This window comes from Talpa occidentalis, unplaced genomic scaffold (assembly GCF_014898055.3).
Source record: "Talpa occidentalis isolate TD23 unplaced genomic scaffold, MPIMG_talOcc4v2.1 talOcc4.8, whole genome shotgun sequence".
Lineage (NCBI taxonomy): Eukaryota > Metazoa > Chordata > Mammalia > Eulipotyphla > Talpidae > Talpa > Talpa occidentalis.
In genome coordinates this window covers 5271687-5293890 of record NW_023605194.1, presented here as the reverse complement: position 1 = coordinate 5293890, position 22204 = coordinate 5271687, and the positions used below count along the sequence as shown (strand labels likewise).

Below are 22204 nucleotides of genomic sequence, written 5' to 3'. Positions count from 1 at the left end.
AGGAGGCTCAAGAGGGCTGCGCCTGAAACAACCAGGCCCGCTGGACACAGCGGGAGCACCGAGGAAGACAGGGTGGAGGCTGACTGCCTGCGTGGAGGGCAGGACTTCACGGAGGGACACAGAGGGGCAGCCCCAGGGACGGGAAGGGAGTGCTGGTTGAGCCCTTTGGTTCATGAGTAGGATTAAAGCACCCCCCCCTTTCCTGGCACTTTTGGCATGAGGATGGGGCTGGAGGCTGGCACACCTCTCAATCCGGAGCCCTCGTCAGAACCTCAGCTGCCAATTTTAGGAGTGACCCCGGAGGAGGTCAGAGGACTCCGGCCGGGGCTGTCCTCCCTGGGGGATGAACCCCTGGGACCCATCTCAGCCTGGTCAGACCCATGGCTGGGCGCCCTCGGGAGGGAATGACATCTTTGTCCGGTGGCATCCCCAGAATGGGCAGCCGGGGTCTCCCGGAGGACAGGGCTGCGGCCTGGCTCTCTGGGGCTGGCACTGGAACAAGGAAGGAGGAAATGGGAACGAAGCGCTTCTCTGCGAGGAGCTGGCCGGGGAGTCAGGGCTGGCTTTGTGGGGCGTCCCTCGCGGTTTCCCTCTTCACTGCACGTGCATAAGAGTCCATTATGGCCGAGTGGCTCTTAAGCCCCGCTGACACCAGTGGCCTTTTTGTTTGCTTTGGCCGCCGGTGGCAGCTTAACTTCGCCCCACACACCTTTCAAGCTCTTCTTTTGTTCCCATTTCCTTGGAGTCAGAGTTGTTTATTGTGGGTTTCGACACCACCTGTCAAGGCCCCGCAAAGATGGATGTGGTGGTTGTTGGTGAACAAAGGAGGGGATTGGAACTATTTCCGTCAACCCGGTGTGAACCCCTGTGGAGCGCGGGGGCCCTGGGGACACCCTCCAGCCCCCGGGTCACAGCTGCCCCTGCGCGCCCTCGGGGACGCCCACGGGCTCTCCGGCCAGCGTGGGCACCAGGCGATGCTCTCGCTCGGTGAAAAGCCTCCTATCGGGCACGGCGTCCTCCGCTGCCCACTGTTCTTGGGGGGACGCCACCATCTCCACCATCGGAGTCACAGGAGGGGGGACACAAGTGGCGTCTCCAGGGCTGGGGGCAGGGGCTGAGGGCCGGAGGAGGCCTGGAGGCTCCCGCTCAGACCCGGGTCCCTCTCGTGTGTTCCGCCCACTCCCGGGCACAGTGGTGCGAGTGTCCCTGTCCTCGTTCTTGGCCCTCCAAGGAAACGCCTGGTCGTGACGGGGTCTCGCCAGCACACTGGGTCTGCGCCAAAGTCGGCTCCTCGCGCAAAGGGATTAGGCCGGGTCTGCGAAATGGAGTTAGTGTAGCCCGCGGACCTGGGCGCCCCGGGGTGGGCCTGAAAAGGTGACCACGTCAGGCTGTGGCCTCCCCACAGGAGGACCCACTGGAAGAAGTGCCCCGTGGCCCCCACCCCACCTGGCCCCTGTGCGTGGTCGCTGGACCTGCACTCTTGGGGTTCCCTGCTCAGCCATGCTAACCCCCGGCCAGGCAGTGCCCTGGGCTTCCCGGACCTCACGCGGGAGACCCAAGGGAGAGAGTGGAAAATGGCGATGGCTGGTGAGGGAGAAGCGGCTTGTTGAGGTTGAGGAAAGGGGGGGTGGGAGGGGAGCAGAGGGCGGGGGTCTCCGCCGCTGTCTTCCTGTTACCGCAGCCGACGCCGGGCTGTGCGCCGAAGCCACGTCCACCCTCGGGTCTGGACCTGGTGTCACCCTCGGCAGCCCCTCCCTCGCCCTCCGGGACGGCCACTTAGCATCTTGCGGGAGGCGTATGTCAAAAAACCGCGCTCATTCCGATGACCTCAGAGCTGTTTTCCGTCTCTACGGAATGTTTCTTTTGGATGTCTCTGGACAGCAAGACGTCCTTTGGTGAAGGGCTCGCAAATCCCCAGGCTCATCGCTTGACTGGAAACACAGTCATCTGGGGAATGGGGAAAGCTTCAGGGTCTAGTGGAAAAATCCCAGGCTCTGTGCTCACACTTTGGGCCAGGCTGTGGTTCGGCCACTTTCTCCTGTGTGGCTTTGGGTGAATGACGCAGCCTCTCTGAGCCTCAGCTTCCTCTCCGAAGCAGTCATGGAGTGAGCTCTCCCCAGCAGAGCCTTCCTTCACCTTGACCATTTCCTTCATAAGTCTTTTCTTTTTAAAGATTTATTTATTTATGCATACAAGAACTGGGGTAAGGCCAGAGATGCGGGGGGTGAGAGGATCACCAGAGACAGAATGGGGACCAGAACAGGCAGACTGATGAAATCCACTGCTGAGGGGAGCAGCAGGGGAGGCAGGAGAGGTCTGCTGCACCATGTGGGTAGCTCCCTGGCTGGCTGGGGATCAAACTCATATTACAGAGGCTGTGGATCTCTTCATAGTGTGGTGCTTAACCCCTGGCACCACCAGGGAGGCCCCCCTCCATAAGTCTTCCTGTAATCTGAAATGCTTCTCCTTCTTGCCTTCTTGTCATTTGTCTGTGCTGTACCACTTGCTCAAATCCATTAGGGCAGGGACCTTCCTATCGACCTATCGCTCAGGGTTTCAGCCCCACGACCCAGCACAGGGCTGGCATCGGAGGTGCTTAGCACGTGCTGGCAGAACGAACAGGTGAGTGAAGGCTCATGGAGCTCTTCTTATAGCTCTGTTCACATTCATTTCATCAGTTCAATTTGCAAATGTTTCTTGAGCACCTGCCAGGTGCTAAGCGTTGCTCTGGGCTCTGGAGATACGGCCGCAGCAAACACTCCTGCCTCACAAGGGCACCTGCGTTTCCGTGGGAGTGGACAAGGGAAAGACTAAAGAAGTAAAAATGCATGAGGCCAGATGGTGAAAAGTGCAATTGAGAGAGTTAGCAAAGAAGGGGCCAGGGAGAGCTGGGGTGCAGTGGTCAGGAGAGGCACCCCACGGGGGATGTGTCCAAAAGAATCTGCAGGAGGGGGGGATGAATTTCCAGATATCTGGGGAAAAGGCCTTCCAGGAGACAGCAAGTGCAAAGGCCCTGAGCTGGAGCCTGGAGAGGGCGGACATGGAGGACAGACCACGGTCCAGCAGGGTGCAGCTCTGGAAGCCACACGCGGGCTTCGGCGGTGGGAGGACGCCTCGGGCTGTGCTTCTCAGGGGTCCGTAGAGGCGGTGTTTGTTGCTAGAAGATTCTGCTGTTGGATTTCCTCCTGGCTCGTACTGTCTCTGCCTTCCTGCCCTCGGTCCTCCTGCTGGACGCTGGCCCAGTGCGGCGTGGCACTTCCCCTCTCGGGGCTGCAGGCTGGTGACCCCGCTTCAGCAGCTGGTGTCTGTGCTGCGACTTCAGAGCAGCAGCAGGAAACAGGGACCCACTAGGTCCTCACAGCCTGGCAGGTGGGGGCCAGGGCCCTATAATCTGGTTGGCAAGACTGAGAGCCGAGCTGAGCAGGCCGAGCCATGTTGTTGGCCACAGTGGGGGCTACGCTGCCTGCTCCTCAGAGGGCAAGTTTAGACTCTGTGCGTCAGCCTGACACCTGAAGGGGAGTCAGGGTCACACAGACTTCCAGGGCCCAGTGTCCACAGTGAACAGTGCAAGTCTGTAGACCAAGGATCCAGGGCCTCCCTCTGGCCCCCGCCACTCAACGCCCTTGGTCTCTCCCAGGTCAAGGGGCTCCGGGCTCTGAGACCAGAGGCCCCGCAGAGGTGGGAGGGGCCCAGCGCTGCCTCCAGCCCTCAGGGTGGGAGGCAGGCTGCTTGTCTTTGGGAAGAGCAGCTTCTAGAAGTCAGCCACAGTTGCGTGCTCAAGGGAGTCCTCCTGGGACCCCAGCTCAGCATCGGGCAGAACCTCTGTGGCCCCCAGAGCCGCCCAGCACCTCTCAGTTCCCAGTCCTGTGAAAGGAGGGACCGGCCTCCATCAGGGAGCTGCCCACAGCTCTGGAGAGAGGGGCTCGGGGTGGGGAGTGAGGAGAAGGTAGTGAGGACAGGCGGGGGCCTTGCCAGCCGAGCTGCCAGGGCTCCTCCCACCACCAGCATCATCCCGCTGGCCTGCGGTCTCCCTAGGTCTCTAGGGAGAAGATTTTGCTGCTTAAAAAGAAAAGAGAAAAAGTCATGTGTGACGGCTGTTGGGTTTCTTCCAGTTGGAGGCCTCGCCTGCAGGGCTGAGGGTCTACCTTCTGGAGTTTGCTAGGGCGAGTGGCCATCAGGCTGCTGTCCCCGGGGGAGTCCGTTAGGATGGGGTCGCTCAGTGTCAGTTTCTCCTCCTCATGCTCTCAAGGGCAGCTTTGTTAGTGAAAGCAGCGCTGGGTCTTCTACCCAGACTTGCTGTTTATGCCGGTGCTTCCAGCCAGTGGGCAGGAGAAAGGTGAGTCCTTTGAGTCAAAGCAAAGGCTACTGGATGTAGGGGGTCCCCCCAGATCCTTTCTCCCCTTATAAGGAGACTACCTCTTCTGAACAGGCCTTATAAACAGCACAAAGGGCCAGGGGACAAGGTGGGGCTCTTGTGATGAAGACCCCGTCCGATTCTGGTTTTTTTTTTTTTTTAAAGATTTATTTATTTATGCTTACAAGAGCCTGGGTACAGGCCAGAAGTGCGGGGGTAAGAGGATTCACCAGAGACAGAGTGGGGAACAGAACAGGCGGCTTTACTGAAATCCACTGCTGAGGGGAGCAGCGGGGAGACAGGAGAGGTCTGCTGCATCACGTAGTAGCTCTCTGGCCAGCTGGGGATTGAACTCGTGCGGCTGTGGCTGCAGATAGCTTGATAGTGCTGAGACTTAACCCCTTGCACCACCAGGGAGGCCCCCCATCTGCTTCTTCCCTCACATCCAGGGCCTCCACCTTCCTGCTCCTCTGGCATCATCTACTTCCCCATCTGCACCTCCTTGGCCAGATTTGAAATGACAGGTGGATTTCCTCCACTTCCTTCTTCCTGGAGTTTCTAGACACAGAGCTCACAGCCGTTGTTGTCTTAGAATCTTTGCTAACCACAGCAGGGAATGGACAGGTTCACTGAAAAAACACAAATGGGGAAGTCTTGTCTTTGGGGAAATCTCACTGAGTTCTGCAGGAGGATGCGCCTGGTCTGAGCTGAGGTATCCACGGGGCTTATCCCCACCTCCCTTCTCACAATCCTGGCAAGTGGCTCTTTGTTCCTCATCAGGTTTCCCCTCTCTTGGTTGCTGAAAGATTCCTGCTTATATTTCAAAACGAGGCTTAGATGTGACCTTCTCTGAGACACTGCCTCCATCATCTGATTAAGGTGCTTTTTCCCCGTATGTTCCCTTAGCCACTTGTTCTAACACCTACTACCCTCTGTTGTAATTGTCACCAGGCATGTCTCTGAGAGCAGGCCGTGTGCTTCTTTTCCACTCCTTTCTCCCTCATGACTATCAATATTCCTACCCCCACCTCTCTGTGCTGTGCTCAAGACAGACCTTACCAATCTATCATAGCTCTTTTGATGATCCCATGATTTAGGATGTGCTTCATAAACCATGCTCAACCTCCTGAATCCAAAAGATCATAACCTCCTATAAGGAGAAATCAATGCACTGTTGTAAAGGCAGGAACAGGCCACAGTGCAGGTTTTCTGGGATCCCATGCAGAACAGGTAATGGAGGAGTCAGAGTCCTCAGTGGTTTTTTGCAGGTCTTTTATTGGGGTTCACCAGGCATATGGCAGGCAGGGGTGCTGGCTGGGGGGCTGGCAGGCCTCCCAGCCCCCAGCAAGTCTTCACTCTATCTGGGCTCTCTGGCGTTCGTTCTGCTGCTTCTCGGCTTCTCTTTCGGCTTCTGCTTCGGCTTCTGCTGGCGTCCCCGTGACGCTGCCCTTAAAAGCACAATCTTAGCTCAGCTGTATCCCATCTACCTATGCCCATATCCTATTCCAGGTGCCCGCCATCAGGCATGCATTCAGGATAAGGATCCATCATCTATCCTGATGGCGGGAGGGCAGAAAAGCCTGACATTTTCTTTACCCTACAACTGTCTGCCTTACGTACCCCAAGAAGATGTATCCCCTTGTTCTTGTCACTTGACACTCACCAAGTGTTGGACTGACAGTCAGCATATGGCCATGAGGCTCTCCTACGGAGATGCGCCCATCCTCACCAAGGAGAAGAGGATCTTGGGCACAATAGGAAGAGCTGTAGGACTAAAAATGAAATCCACGCTTGCATGTAGCTTTCACTGAACAGGGCTCATCTGGGCCAAGACAAGAGACAAGCCCTGTAATGCCATCTGTTCCAACTGAGAGTTATCAGCCACTTAGGGTATTTTGATAAAAATAATGACTGACAGCCCTCTCGGTAGTTGGTGGTGGTTGGTGGAGTTTTACCAGAGTCCATGGATAAATTCTGGGAGGTTCTAAAGGGCAAAGTGATAGCTACACAAGACACACAAAAAAAAGGGTTTCTGTGTAAGCCAGGAGACCCAGGCAGGTGAGGTGGGTTTGCCAAGGTCCAGTGTCATCCCATGTGAATGCCAGAAAGCAAAGCCTGTGAGGTGGCTGGAGGTGGGTCAGTTTGAGGTCACACGTGTCTTTGCTCCTGTGCCGTGGAATCAGAATGAGACCAAGGAGACAGTGACCACAGCTGCCACGGGCCCCAGGACCCACAGGCTCATTCCTCAGGCTTCTGGTTCCAACTGCACCTGCACCAGTGTCATCCTTGTTCTTCCAAGGCAAGATTAAGTGCACAGGGACCCAGGATCGCATGTCCTGCCAGGATAAACCATCCCAGAGAGATGCTTTTCCCCTTGGCACCAGGTCCTATATTTGCCCAGCAGCCCACATCCTGCTCTGCCCCGAATCTTGGGGCTGACTTCCCACAGTTTAGTTCAAATTCTCCAAGATTAAAATCAAGACTCTCAAGTCTTCAGGGAGCACTTGAGAGTCTTCAAGTTTTACCTAAAAGGAAGTTGAGGTGTATCCCTATTGCCAGTGCTTTGGCAGTTGGGGAACTGCCAGGTTGTTCATATGACAATCAATCAAACACACCTAAGTTGTTCCCACAGATTAGCCATTGACTATTAACAAAGTTCCTTACTGCCTTTGTATTGATTTATGGCTTCAGTGGAAATATACCGCTCTGGCAGACACGCCTCTTTTCAGCCAGAAAACTATAAATGTCAAGGCATTTTTAGTCAAATCGAGAAGAACCCAGCAAAATGGGGCACTCCACCACCATTCTTCAAATATGTCTGTTGCTGGGTCGAGTCCTATCTACAGGTATTATGTCTAACTTATTTGTTCATTTCACTCCTGCAAACACACATCAGGGCAAATTATGTCTTGCTGCTCCTTAATGCTGGACTTCCCATTTCAAGGGGAGTTTTGTACTAAGGAGGAGCTGATGCTTTGCTGCTAGTTGTAATCGCAAGTATTTGGAAAGAATGTCTCTTTTTTGTTTTATTTCTGGCTGGGAGAGGCAATCAGAGAAAAAGCGGGTCATCATGGCAGAGGTTTCGGTGAGCCTCTCCACCGAGGAAATGATTGATGGGTCTCTGGGAAAATTCCTGCAGTGAAGAAAAAGCGTACGCGTGTTATGAAGAGGCCCTGAGTCTTGGCCATGGTTGGCTCAACACGCAGCAGGTGTGCTGTGGAGACGGGCGGGAGAGGGGCCCTTGCAGATGCTGGTGGTGTGACTTCTGTCTGCAGGTGTGTCTGGCTTGGTGATAAATACTGAGAAAACCAGGTCCGCTAGCTGAGCATAGACAAGATTGAGACTCCAAGTTCGTGTCTGTCATTCCTGCTTCAGATAAAGGATTCGCAGCTCGGTGACTCAGGCATGTCATTGTGCTCTGAGCGTGCCGGGGACTAAGGTGTCCCGTGACAGAGCCGCTCGGTGTGACGGCCGCATCTCAGCGGCATTTGGCGGAGATGCTCCTCTGTCACCTCCTCCTCTGTTTCTCTGCCTCCGGCTCTGTTTCTGTCTCATCTATTTATTCTCCCTCCTTCCCTCTGTCTCTCCCTCCCTTCCTTCTTTTATTCCATGACCCTCCCCCTTTTCTTTGGTGTCACCTTTTGCCACATTCATGAGTTCCAGAGGACCGGGCAAAAATATCCTGATTTCCAAATAACTGCCGGAACTCTCACCCCACCCCTAGGCTTGGTAGGGGGAGTACAGGCTCATTTGCTTTCATGAAAGCAGCACCCCCAAACCAAGCCCCCATGGCCTCGGGGAAGGGGAGCAAGCCTGCATCCTGTGATGCGAGTGGCATGGTGATGATGGCGGCCGGCTGCGAGGACACCCACCTTTCCTTCTGGTTAGGTTTTGGGTTTTCCGAAGCCTGGAGATGGTGGGGATCCATGTGCTTTCTTTCAGGCTTTATGGGTATGAAGTGATCGCCCTGGCCTGTGCTTGAAAAGTGACCCATTGTTCAGTGAGCCCTGACAGGTCAGGGAGTGAATTACTCTGTCCTGATCTGCAAAGGGCTTAAGGCAGCAGTGCTCTCAATTTGAGGGTGTTTGTGGTTTTCTTCCTGCATGCATGCACGCATACATGTGCGCACACACACAAACACACACACACGCATCTGCGCTGCACTTGAGAGGTGAGCATGGACCTCTGCAAAGTACCTGCTCTGCACTAGGCCCTCCGAGGCCAGTGCCCCTCTGTGCTCTTGTCTAAATCTCTGTGGACAGCCCCGAAGTTAGGTATCGTTATCTCCACATTGCAGATGAGGAAACTGAGGCTCAGAATGGTTCTGGGCTTATCTAAGGCCAGCAGCTGGTGAGTGGCTAGGCCAGGATTGGTTCTGAGGGGGGGGAGGGATCTGCTGGCATTTGGGTAGCAGTTCTGGCCCCTTCATGTTCGAGGCCCCTTGCTTCATGCTGGAGGCCCTGCTGACGCAGCAGCTCTTCTCAGCCTGGCTTTGCACAAGCTCTAGGGAAGGCCTCGTGCCCATTTGTGTTGGGCAGGAGGGTCCCGCCACCCTGCTGACCTCACCCTGCTGGCTCTGGCTTTGCTGCTTGCCGGCTCTGGGACCTCTGTGAGCCCCAGTTTACTCCTTTGCACAATGGGCTTGTGTTCCACCCGCATATTGTTGTACTGGAATGAGGTTGCCCACGAGGACTGGCACAAGAAAGGCGCTCGGGGATCATTCAGTTATTCTTCTAGGCATTTTCCTAATATTTTCTCCTAATGTAATTTCCTGAATGTGAAGTAGTATCTCAGATCAGATTCTGGAACAGGAAAAGGGAAAACTGGTGAAATGCAAATAAAGCCTGGGGTTTAGTTAATAACTGTGCTTTTAGCAATTTCATTCGGCTCATGAACTGGGAAATTGAATCAAAACCCTCATGTCAACTCTCCACGCCTATTAGCTGGAGAGGCTCAATTTTCTCAAACAATTAGAAAAGCAGTGGGTTCCACATTCTTGCACACGCCTAATTTGCTTTCCCTTTGTGATGAAAGGCTAATGTTTATTTTAATGAAATAAAGAAGTACCTCTGGCAGGAAACACGCAGAAACAAAGGCACAAATTGTTGAGGAGTCTCTCGTTGAATGCATTTTGATGAAATCAAGGTTTTTTTTTTTTTCTTACCACTTTTCCTGTGGAGTAATTTAGCAATTTTTCTCACATACACAGGAGACTTAAGAAAGCTTTATCAATTTGAATTAAATTTCAAAAACAGATGACAGATCTGTTGATGTGGTTCTACGCACATCTTGTGATCTGAGTCAAATCTAAGAGAAGCCAGGGTCCAATGGCAGATTTTGTGGTCAGGATCCCCGCAGATGAATCACACGCATGTCTGATTTTTCTTTTATTTCTTTATAGCTTCCTATACAGAAATTCACACAACTCCTGGTAAGTACTATGAAAAACAAAACAAACAAACAAAAAAACCCTGTATTTGGTAAGTACTTGGAAAAAAAAAAATACTCTGTATTTGGTTCCTAATTTATTTTTCCTCCTATCCATTTCTTTACACTTTAAGATTGACATTGCCTCACTGAACTTGAATGAATGGCATGAATTCTACATAAAAGTTTGATTTATGTCCCTTCTAGAAATACAAAGATAGTAACGGCTTCCTTCAGCTGCAGCATCAACGAATTATGCGGATCTGCTGTATGTCTTGTCATTTTATTGTGCCTCTGCCTTAAACTTCAGATCAGCCAGGGTATTTGTTTGAATGCAAGTCCTAGGACTTCACTTCTCCTTCTCACCCCCTGATTTGGGGTCTTGGGGTGAGACTTGGGAATCAGCATTTCCATATAAACAAAACTAAGATGGTCTGCAGGCCAGGCTGCACAGCTACCACCGAGATAAGTTCATGCCGTGATATAATTCAGGAAGTGTGGCTGAGTTCCCAAAGGCAGGGACAGAAGATATGTGTATATATTTTAAGAGTTACCTATTTTCACTTTTCTTCGTGTGTGTATTTCAACATCAAGTGCATTGACGTTTTTAACATTTTCCTGAATGCTTTTTGGCTCCAGCCTAAGTCTGAATTGTTGATAGAGGAGACCACAAATGCATTGCTAACAGGAAACATTTTCACCTTTTTCTGAATGGTGTTGTCAATATCCTTACTGCCTCGTTGGGTGAGAACCAGTCTCAGCGGGACCCTTCTAAGCAGGAGCAACCACAGCGTGGTTGCTCCGTGGCGTTTCCAGGAGCGTATGTCTCCTGCCTTCAGGATTTAGGGTCTGATGGAAAGATGGACATTCAGCGTCAGAATAACAGCTGTGATAAGTGTTGGAACAAGAGGTTCAGGGGGTAAAAATGGGGCCAACCCCAAGAAAGTCACAGGTGAACTGAGTTCAGCACTAATATGGAGTTAGCCAAACAGGAAGAGTTTTTCTGTTATTCCCGGGCATGGTTGTCAGGGACTTGAGGGGACAGATTGTGATATGGGGTGACTGTAGCCACCCCCACCTCCCAGCTGTCCAGTGCTGCCTTCCACCATGCTTGGCCATTCCATCAGACAAGTTTCCAGCCAGGGTAGTGCCCCAATGGGAGGTGATCTCGAGGGCCCTCTTCCCAAACTGTGCCCTTGACACATTTTCTGAAGCTCTGAAAAGAGGAGCAGTGGTAGAGTTTTTTGAGCAACACACTTTTGGAAGCGTGGTCCAGGCCTAAAGGCACCTTTTGTCCCTTGGAGCCGATGGGTAAAGAGCAGGTATGTGGACAGGTGGACAGGTGTAGTCAGGCCAGGTTCTCACCTGCCTTCTAAGGAAAAATTCTAAATCTGGAGGGAGATGTTGGGAACAAAGCTAGAGCTGCACCCCTGAGTAGAGGTGCACCCCTGAGTAGAGCGCCCCCTGAGGGGGTGCTCATCCTTGCTTGTCTTTATGCTCAAGCTTCAGTTTTGCATCTGTTAGTACAATAATGTACCCAATGTCCAAATCTAACAACAGGTACTTTGGGAGGTTTAGGGCAATGTCTGACTTCAGATGAGAAGGTACCACCAGCCCCTTTGGGAAGTGATTGGGTCATTGGGGTTATCTTTGAGTGATTTCTTTGTGGCTTTTCCTGGACACCTATCCCCAGTGGCAGAGGATCCTGTCTCATTTCCTGGAAAATAAACAAGCGGAGGTTTTTCTCTCTGGTTGATTGGCCATCATTCCCCTAATGGGAGTGGGTGTCATCTACAACCAAGTGGTTGGTTGTTGGAGGAATGCAGATTGGTCTCATACATCTGTACAAAAGGGGTATTCAAAACGCGTGGGCACAGCCCAAACACACAGCTTCAGCATGCTGTCTGGCGCCGTGGGAGCAGAGCTTCTGAGCTGGATGCAGATTCTGGCACTGACTTCCACGTAACTAAGCCAGGTGCACAGGGTGGCAATCGTGTGGTGTCGTCTGTATTCTCTCTTAAAGGCAGAGTTTGAATGGAGAAGTCTCTCCAGCGTGTCTGTCAGCATGTCCTTGAGGGTGGGAGCAGGCGTGGTATGTCAGAAATGAGGTGGGGATGTTCTGCTGCACACATTTCCTAGATTTATGGTCTCTGTTGAAAGAATGTTCTGGCTGCCTGTTTATTGCAAATTGCTTCTTCATTTTCAGGGGTGTGTAACATGTGACCTCACTAGTCCTGTTACTGGGCCATTAACAATGTGAAATGGGCAAATGGAAGGGTCCATCGTGGACCCCAACGTTTAAGGGGTTGACCTAGGTGGTACAGTTCTGACACTAAGTCTCCCTGTTGCTTCTGTTAGAGAAACTCAAACCCTTGGCCCCTGATAGCTGCTCCTGGCAGGACTTATGTTTTAAAGAATCTGAGAAGTTTGTCACATGCCCTAACATCCCTTACACTGGCAAGTAAGGGGATCAGGAAAGCAACCTGGTTAGAAACTTTCAGAATTTTAAACTAGTACATCTCTTTGTATTTGGTATACTTGGATATAAAAACATCACGAAGGATGAACCAGGATGACTGCTGCAAAATACAAGGGATGAAATCCTTCCCCTTGAAGTAGGTGAGAATGCCACGTTTTTCTTTTGTACTTAAGAGCTATCTCACAGCCTCCTCCACATTGGCTCCCCAGCGAGGATGCAGGAGCGCACCACCGAAGACTCACAGTCTGAGATTTCATGTGTGCGACCATCTCCTCGTCGTCTCTGGCATCTAAAGAGCTGTTCTCTGTCTGTTTACATTCCTCTTCTGATTCATCTAATTATTGTGAAACATGTTCCTCAGTTTTCTTCTCTTTGCCACCATGAATAGAAAATTAAAAATTCTGAATTCTTTTTTTTTTTTTTTAAAGATTTATTTATTTATTTATACAAGCACTGGGTACAGTCAGAAGCGCGGGAGGGTGAGAGAATTCACCAGAGCCAGAGCGGGGAGCAGAGCAGGCAGAAGGACCGAAGGACACTGCTGAGGGGAGCAGCGGGCGGCAGGAGAGGTCTGCGCACCATGTGGGACCCTTGCTGGTGGCCGGGGATCGAACTGGTGCTGCAGAGGCTGCGGGCAGCTTTGCAACCCAGCGCTCAACAGCTGCGCCACCAGGGAGGCCCAAAAATTCTGAATTCTTAACTGCATTCAATGAAATCTAAAAGCACTCTGCAAGGCACTTGTGTCTCCAGTCTTAAAAAAATAACTTTCGGAAAGATAACGCAATATTTTGGGCACTGAAGAATAATTTATTTCCCTATTTCATCTTCTTTTTTGGGCAATGCCGCCATTCTTCCTTCTTCTTCTTATATGTCTTTTCTATAATAATTAATAATTGATGAATAATAATGAACTAATTCCCTAAATGATGAAATAGCAAAATGTTTCAAGACATAGAAAAAATGTGATTACTAAGAGCTGATAATGTATCTCGGATTTAGAAATGAATTCAGTGAATACATATAATGATCGTAGAGGGAATGAGTCTTATTCTATTTTTTTAATGGGCATTTTTTTTCATGCTTCCGAAGACCTCTCAAATATACACAGAAGTCATAAAATATCAATTCTCACAAATATAGATGCCCTGCAACTAAAATTGCATCTAATGGACCCATACACTGAGGCTGACCTGAAGTCGAAGGTCTATGGGAAGATTTAATCTGGCCTGACTGATGAGGCTGCAGATTCGGGGTTCTCCAGATTTTGATTTGCTTCAAGATAGAGTGAAAAGATTTCAGGAAGGAACAGAATAGTGACACCAAATGACTTATTTAGGGGTCTTCTGAGCAGAGCTGACTCTGTTCAACTTTCAGACTGGAGGGTGAGTTCAGCTACCATCAGGGATCCTTGACAGCTAGTTTAAACAGCCCTCTGTGGGCATAAGCTATATCCTGTGACTATACACTATAGTGTCAGCGGTCTAGTAAAAAAACATGAACTTTATTACATCTAAGATTACTGAATACCCCAAAGCCCAGTGACTACTATCTCACAACCAACCCCAAACTCATTTAGCAAGGGCTCTGGGGCAGGCAAACCCAATACCAAACCACAGCGCCCCCTGGCATGACTATGAAGAAGCTCAAGCCGACTTCTCTGTAAATCAGTTTTCAACAGGGGGTCCTCTTTACTAAGACGAGTTTTGTTTCTTTCCAGTTATAGTGACCACCCAGACTACAGACTTTGGTAAGACCTTTTTGCTTTATTTGTCTTCCTGTGGGTTTGCTTTCTGGCTGGGTGGGCTGGGTAAGGTCTTGCTGGTCACAAGGATGCAGGGTAGAGAGTGAGTGTCAGGGGCGCTGAGATCCAACGCATGTCCCGGATGCACACTCAGCTGGCCCTGCCTTTCATTCTCCTTCCCTCCTTTCTCTGCCTTTCACTCATTCACTGCATGAAATCAGCTTCAGCTTGGTGTCAGGAGAAAGAGGTGAGCACAAGTCAGTGTCCCTTCACCGTGAAGGACAGCTGTCTTGGAGCTAGCAAACACCTCCCAAGCACACGCTATGTCTCCTGCACAAAATTACTTTCATATATCAAATGAGTTGATATATAAAAAAAATTTCAAATGCTGCCTGGCACAAAATAAGTGCTCAGTGAATGCACATAGGAAGTGTTATTATCATGCACTCTCTCTGACAACACTTTGAAGAAAGTAGTATTATTACCCCCATTTTGCAGATGGGAAATCAAGGCATAGTTCGGCAATTTGTCAATAGTTATGTCTAAGGTCCCACGGCAGGAAAGTGGCAGGGCAGAGATCTGAACCCGCAACGAGTTCCTTTGCCTCAGTCCATGATTCTCATTAAATGCTTCCATCTCTCCTCTTGCATCAAAGTTGATTTGTCAGGGTCCTTCAGTGCTCATTTAGGACAGCAGGCGCTGCCAGTGATGCCCAGAATCTGTGAGACCAATGCCTGCTCTTTCAGAACATGTCCTGAGAAGCCATAATGGCAGGGGACTTGAGGCACTTTCTGGTGATTGACACCCAGTTGGGGACAGGCTGAGGCAGAGAAGACTGTGGGCTCTTCTGAGAGGCTGTTCACAGGAGTGACCAGAGAGGGGCAGCAAGGAGGGCTGAGGAAGCACCTTGACTGTGGAAACTTCCACTGGGCCTTTCCCCACTCTTTCCTTGACCCTGGTCTGCTCCAGGATCCCCACCCCCACCCCGGTTGAGGGCCCTGGCTGCCTTCCTTTCTCTAATCCAAGCACATTCATTGATTCAGCATTTACAGAGTCTGCTCTGTGCTCCCGAGTGGACAGGATTCCTGTCTTCCCCAGTCACTTTACTGCTCAAAAACCCCCAACATACTCTCCACTCCCACCCTGATCAAATCCAAGATAGCATCCATTTGCCTTCTGGTCCCCAACTGGGTGTCAATCACCAGAAAGTCCCGCAAGTCCCTGCCATTATGGCTTCTCAGGATTTTCCCTTACAATCACCACAGCAACCACCTGCCCGCTTACCTCCCATGCATTTCAACCTCTCTGTCACACCTGAGCACAGATATCTCCTAGCATCAAGCTAACCACAAAAAAAAGCCACTCCCAGGCCTGACTCCAGCTGTCAGGAGGCTGGGCTGGATCCCTGGGGACCTGCTGCCTGTTTTCTTCCATAATCTGCACACCGTTTCCCAGCGGGGACTTAGCAGGATCACGGCAGACATGAACTCAGTGTCTGTGGCCTCCCCTCATGGCTAAGCCCCTCACAAGAAGCTTGGAAGGTGGCTGAGCGTCTGCTGTTGGAGATGGATGCCATGTGGGATTCGATCGGGATGGGAGTGGAGAGTATGTTAAGGTATTTTGAGCAGGAAAGCGACTGTCTGGGGAAGACAGGAATCCTGTCCACTCGGGAGCACAGAGCAGACTCTGTAAATGCTGGGTGCATCAATGCCTGTGCATGGGGCCAGGGCCCCCAAGGGGGTGAGGGCTGGAGACCAGGGACAAAGAAGGACGATCTAACGCAGCAAAGCGGCGGCGGGGGTGAGAGCGAAAGGTGACCCCGGCGGCAAGCTGGATATAAAAGGCGAGGAGAAGGCAGCGTCAAAATCGACAACCAAGTCCTAGCACAGTTATGTGGAGCGAGTGACACGCCGGCTCCAAGGGAGGGAGGAGAGCTGCGTGGAGGCTGGGGTGGTGGGCGGGATGGGGGGGGGGCGCCGGCAATGCTGGTGTGTAGCTTGGGGCTGGCTTTGACAGGGCCGATCAGGCCTGGGGAGGTGGTGGGGGGCGCTCCCCTTGGAAAGCCGGGAAGTACACGAGGACAGGACAGCGGGCTGGGCGGGTTTGCCGAGTGGCCCTGACACTCGGTGTCGGCCCCCGGCGGGGCCCACTTTGGCCAGGGCTCAGGGAACATTCTCTTGGTCCCTGACTCTTTGCGGAATTCTCCCTGACTCTTTGCGGAAAATCTCCTTTGTTCACAAAGGATGTGCTGGTCAATGGCGCCCGGGGGTCACTTAATCCACAACTAACCCTCTGAGGATACTGCCCATTGTGTGTCCCCCAAAGGGGAGTGTGCAGCTAAATTATGCATCTTTAGAACAACCTCTGGCACTTGCTGTGTGGAGTGGTCTGTGCCCACACCACCAGGCTCAGGATGTGACCGCGATAATCCAAGCCCACAGGGCTGGACTCCCTGAGGAGCGGCCCCCAGAGGCGTCACTCTGGAGCAGACTTGTCCCACCTAGAGGAGGCATCTTGGAAACTTGTTTTTCCCAGTTGGGACTGTTTTCAGGAATGCCTTAGGGATGGTAGATATCCTCACTGGAGGGTGTGTTTGAAACATAGAAATAGGCATCTGGTATTTGAAAGCCAATCTTGTGAACAGGGCAGAGCTGTCTGCATGGAGACTGGAAGCAGAGGAGGAAGGAGAGGGCAGGAGCAAAGATTGTCCCTGGTGGGAATTGAATGAGGCTCAACAAAGTGATAGAAACATTCTGATTCCCAGGAACCCCCCCAGAACCTGCTTGTAGTGGGCAGGGCCTCCTGGCCAGCATCAGAGCCCAGGAAGCAGAGGACCAGCCCCCCTGTCATGAGGGCCAATAGCCAGTGACCCCTTTCTCTCCCCTCTGTGCATGCTTTGGCTGCACAAAGACTCCCCAGCGGCAACTCTGGCAGAAGGTGATGTTTGTTAGGTGATATCCCTGTGGGCTCATTACCCCACTGCATCACCCCATAGATTCATCTTTGATCCAGAAGACCTGCAGAAGGAGTAAGATATGGGGGTGCTAAAACTCCAGGGCTCCTTCTGCACCAGGCTCCAGGCCTGAATGGGTGTCCCCTCCTTGCATTGTGTCACTGAGATTGGGGAGGAATCCACCTCCAGGGGCATCTCCAAGGAGCTCCAAGAGGTGTCCTGTCTCCAGTGTGGCCCTGTGGCCCATGCTAGGGACGCACCCCTGTGGTCTTCACCTACCCATGCCAGTCGGGCCAGGCTGTAGCCAGTCCCTGGCTGCACTCATGGAGAGGTGAGTGTAAAACTGCACGGGCGGCCTCCTTGCCTATGTCCTCTCCTGAGGCTTGGTCCCTTCTGTAGGTGGAGGAGCCCAGGGGCTTCAGCCTGTGGGCCTCAGCAGTCCCATGATCCCTCTGGGCCAGTTACAGAGAGGTGGGAGGTCAGCTAAACAACCTCAAGTTCTGGCATGTGGGCTTTGGGAAGGAAATTCTGGCGCTCAACCTTAAGAAACTTTAGCCCCAGAACAAGGGCAAGAAAACAGTGTCCCCTTACTATGGAGAGCAGTAATATCTGCTCCTTCCTGTGATGAGGCTGACTGGAGGGTATGATGAGAGGTGCTTGACAGCCCAGAGGACACTGGCCATGAGAAAGTCCCCTGAGTCCGGAAGATTCCCGAAACTCGTTTGTTCTGCTGTTTTCTGTGGTATGATACTGAGGCTTTTACCCGCTCAACCCCTTCACACCATTTTTTCTCCTTTCCAGATTTCTGGACAACCACCGACACCACAACTACACCAATACCAGGTAAGGCCTCCTCCCAGCGTCCTGAGCGCCCTCTCTGCTCCTGGTAACTGTGCTTTGTCCATGGGGAGGTTGAGGTGGATTGTGTCCCTGTGGGTAAAATATCATCTACTGGAACTTGCTAGAATCCTGTCATACCCTGGTCTTGACAACAAGCTCTGCATTGCTGCAGGGTCTGGGCCTACACATATACCACAGAGACCCCCTAGGCCCCAGACTGGCTGTGGGAGACGGTCCTGCTCCTCCTCTTGGGGCTGGACCTCTCTGGGTGAGCGCCCTCCCGCAGCACAGGCAGAGCCCGCTCGCTCCTGTGTCGGCCAGGGCTGTGGGGTTTCCAATCACTGGCTGCCCTGGCACTCTGACCTCCAGACCTGGAATGTCAGTCACATGTATTTTTCATTTTCCCATGTATGTCTGACCTTTCTCTTTTGTCCCCTCCAGAGACAACAACGACAGGTAATCAACTTCCCTTCCTGAGCTCACTCTCTCCCTGTGGATAACGGTTGGTTTGAACATGATAGTGGGGGGCACTGTGGTGTCCCCCTTATCTGTGTCCCTGGGGCCCAGGTCTCACATCCCTGGGATTTTGTCAGGTTCCTGTCACCCTACGCATGTGAGCAAGCCCCGAGCAGGGGCAGGTCTGGAGACACACCCAGCTGGAGGAGCCCCTGAGTGTCCTGTTCTCCCCTTTGGGCAGGTGGGGGCTCTGCTGTTACCAGAGAATCGTGAGACGGGGCAGGAAAGTCAGATGTCCTTGATGTGTTGGCGGGAAGTAGGGCATGTCCAGTCACTGGCGGGGCTGGGACTGTTGACCCTAGGAGTCCCCTGACACTGACTGTCAAAAACTCCCATTTATTCAGGACTTTCTCCTGAATGAGCTACTGAACCCCCAACCAACCTTTTGTGCCCCTTTTGGATCCTGGTTTCCCACACCCTGAACATCAGTTTTCCCCCAATATTTTGACAAGTTTTGCTGCCTGTAATCTGTTAGTCAGTACCTGTTCCCTGACTGTTCACCCCTTGGGGCTCAGGGGATCCCCCTATAGCTGAGCCTCCATAGACAGAGAAGCACAGGAATATCAGCTCCTTTCCTGTGATGAGGTGACCCTGGGCATGATGGGAGGTGACTGGCTGCCTGGGCCGCTTTGGCCATAGGGAAGTGCCCTGAGTCTGGGAGGGTCCCCAAAAAGCTTTGTTCTGCTTTCTTATGATGTGTCAGGGCTTTCATTCCCTGACTCTGTTGATCCAGTTTTTTCCCCTTTGCAGACTACTGGACGACCACCTACACCACAACTACACCAATACTAGGTAACTCCTCCTCCCACCATCCTGAGCACCCTCTCTGCTCCTGGTTACTGTGCTTTGTCCATGGGGAGGCTGAGGTGGATTGTGTCCCTGTGGGTAAAATATCATCTACTGGAACTTGCTAGAATCCTGTCATACCCTGGTCTTGACAAGAAGCTCTGCATTGCTGCAGGGTCAGGGCCTACACATATACCACGGAGACCCCCTAGGCCCCATGTTGGCTGTGGGAGATGGTCCTGCTCCCCCTCCTGGGGCTGGACCTCCCTGGGCGAGCACCCTCCCGCAGCACAGGCAGATCCACTCACTCCTGTGTCGGACATGACTGTGGCGTTTGCAATCACTGGCTGCCCCGGCACTCTGGCCTTGAGAAGGCCTTGGACCTGGGGTGTCAAACGAGTGCTGTGTTTTCCCTTTTCCCTTGTTGTGTTTCTGACTTTCTCTCTGTCTCCTCCAGATTGGTTCACCACGTCCACAACAGAGAGAGCATCTGTAGGAGGTAATCACCCCACCTTCCTGGGCTCGGTCTCTCCCTGTGGATAGTGGTTGGTTTGAACATGATAGTGGGGGATTCTCTGGTGTCCCCCTAACCTGTGTCCCCGGGGCCTGGTCTCACATCCTTGGGATTTCGTCAGGTTCCTGTCACCCTGCACATGTGAACATGCTCCTGGGGCTTGAGCCACCTGAGATGTGGCAGAAGAATGTTGTTTCTCTCCCTTTGATGAGAGGGTCACGTTGAGCTCCTTCCCGGGGTCTGTGAAGAGACTCTCTGAGGCTGGCATGGCCTTCCCCACACTGTGGGCATGTTGGGGTGTCTGTGTATTACTAGGGAATCCTGAGACATGCTGGGAAAGTCAGTTCTCACTGCACAGGATGAAATGAAATACGGGATGGTCACGGCTCTAACTGGGGTGGGAATGTTGACCAGACGTAGACCCCAGGCCTGGAAACTGTCAAAGTCCCTTTTATTTCAGCTTAACTCCTGAATGTGCAACTGACCCCCACAACCCTTCTTTTGTACCCCTTCCAGATCCTTGGTTTACCACATACTGGCCCTCAGGGACAGGTAACCCTGCACCCGTCCCCAGGACTCGCCCTTTGCCTGCAGACACATTTGGTCGGGAGGGACATGGGGGTGACCCTGTCATGGCTTCTCTGTATCCCTGGGTCAGGGTCTCCTGTCTAGTGGGGCTTTGTCTGATCCCGTCTTCCTGCTTGTCCACAGCTCCCAGGTGGTGCCTGGTCTGTAACTGCCGCTCCCACACAGAGGCCCCCTGGGTGTCCCCGGTTCTGGCAGGAGGCATCTTCCAGTTGCATGGGGTGTGGGTTCCTCTCCTGGGGCTGGGGCCACCTGGGATGTGGCAAAGAATGTCGTTTCTCTCTCTTTGATGAGAGGGCCACGTGCGGCCTCCTCCCGGGGTCTGTGAGGAGCCTCCCAGCGCCTGGCACTGCCTTGGTCTCACTGGGTTCCCTTGTGCCCTCCTGCAGAGAACCCATCAGGTCTGGCCCTGAGGCTGGTGAACGGAGGGGACCGCTGCCAGGGCCGCGTGGAGGTGCTATACCGCGGCTCCTGGGGCACCGTGTGTGACGACGCCTGGGACATCAACGATGCCAACGTGGTGTGCAGGCAGCTGGGCTGTGGCTGGGCCGTGTCAGCCCCAGCAAGGGCCTGGTTCGGTCAAGGCTCGGGCCAGATAGTCCTGGACGACGTGAACTGCCAGGGCCACGAGTCCTACCTGTGGAACTGCCGCCACCCAGGCTGGAACTCACACAACTGTGCACATAGCGAGGACGCCGGCGTCATCTGCTCAGGTGGGCCTCAGACCCCACGACCTGTCCAGGTGATCCTGGCAGAGAACAAACTCCCAATCCAGGGGCTCACACAGTACCCTTGGAGATTTCACTTACCCACACGGGCACCAGGGACAGCTTGCCCTGAGGTCCATCTCCAGTGTTAAGGAAAGCAGCCCCAACCCCATATTGGCCACAGTGAGCCCAGCAGACTTAGAGCAGCAGTGGCAGAGTGGGGAGCCACTGTTCTGTGGGCATAACCCATGAGCTGTGTCCTCCAAGCAGGATCTGTGGCTCAGTCACTGCCCTGTCATGGGATCTTTCAGGGCCACCTTGTGGGATGTGATTGGAGGAAAGTCCCCGTCAGCCTTGATGCAAGTGCTGATTGGAGACTCTAGATGCCGATTCAGGGCACAGGACTGGGGAGTCCACTGTGAGGAGGCCCTGAGCTCAGTAAGCCAGCGCCTACATGAAGGAGGCAGGTATTGGGGGGAAGCTGACGGGCAGCTGGCATGGGCTGGCCTGGCTCCTCTGCACACACCTGGGCACCCCGACCAGACTAGCATTGCCCCAGGTTGCTGGACAGGCCTCCATGCTCACGGTGCAGGGGTCATTCTTGTTGCCCACGTGGGGTCCCGAGGCACAGGCCAGAGTGACTTGTCCCAGACATGACAGTGACCCCAGCATGGAACCTCATCCTCACCCAGCCAGGAGCAGGGGCCTGGGCCAGGGGTGCATCTCCCAGAGAACAGAGGACGAAAGTGGGCCTTGGGGTGTCCTTTCTGAGGACTCAGGAGAAGCACAGATCCCTGTGTGTTTGTGGGGCTCCTCCCATTTAACACAAGAGCCCACAATGCCCTGCCTGACTCTGCTTCTCTCTCCCCAGCGGCTCAGCATTCCACGGCGTGGCCAGGTGAGTCCCAGGTGCTTCCCGGATGTCTCTCCCACCCACTGCTTTTCTCCCACTCTGGGGGAGCCAAGCTGCTCGCTGACCTTGGGCAATTTCCCGTGGGGTCTCTGCTCTACCCCCTGCTGCCTCTTAACTCGACTTGGGAGGCCCCAGAGGCCCCTTGCCAGTGCTTGCTCAATATTTTGAGACCTTGACCAGCTTTAGCTCCTGTAGATTTTTAGAAGTTGATACCTGTCTCTGACTTGTTACCCCATGGCCTTGGGGGCAGATCCCTCATCTGAGCCCCCTGAGACTGCAGACAGGGTATCTGCTTCTCTCCCTGTGATGAGGTGACCCCGGGCAAGGTTGGAGGTGACTGGTGCCTGAGGAATGTGGCTATTGGCCAGTGCCCGGCCTGGAGGGGACCC

The 22204-nt window shown here is 53.0% G+C and overlaps 1 protein-coding gene across 1 annotated transcript in view; it reads left to right on the top strand.

The window, feature by feature from the left end:
- The first annotated feature begins 1322 nt into the window (after positions 1-1322).
- Positions 1323-22204, top strand: part of LOC119234160 (deleted in malignant brain tumors 1 protein-like) — a 54525-nt gene continuing 33643 nt past the window's right edge. The window contains exons 1-12 of the mRNA XM_054690375.1: positions 1323-1327; positions 1406-1587; positions 1682-1795; positions 9756-9785; positions 13978-14007; positions 17756-17797; positions 18236-18250; positions 19061-19102; positions 19554-19595; positions 20127-20162; positions 20585-20908; positions 21774-21800. Of these exons, the coding sequence (XP_054546350.1) occupies positions 1323-1327; positions 1406-1587; positions 1682-1795; positions 9756-9785; positions 13978-14007; positions 17756-17797; positions 18236-18250; positions 19061-19102; positions 19554-19595; positions 20127-20162; positions 20585-20908; positions 21774-21800 (889 nt within the window). The remainder of the gene's footprint in view (positions 1328-1405; positions 1588-1681; positions 1796-9755; positions 9786-13977; positions 14008-17755; positions 17798-18235; positions 18251-19060; positions 19103-19553; positions 19596-20126; positions 20163-20584; positions 20909-21773; positions 21801-22204) is intronic.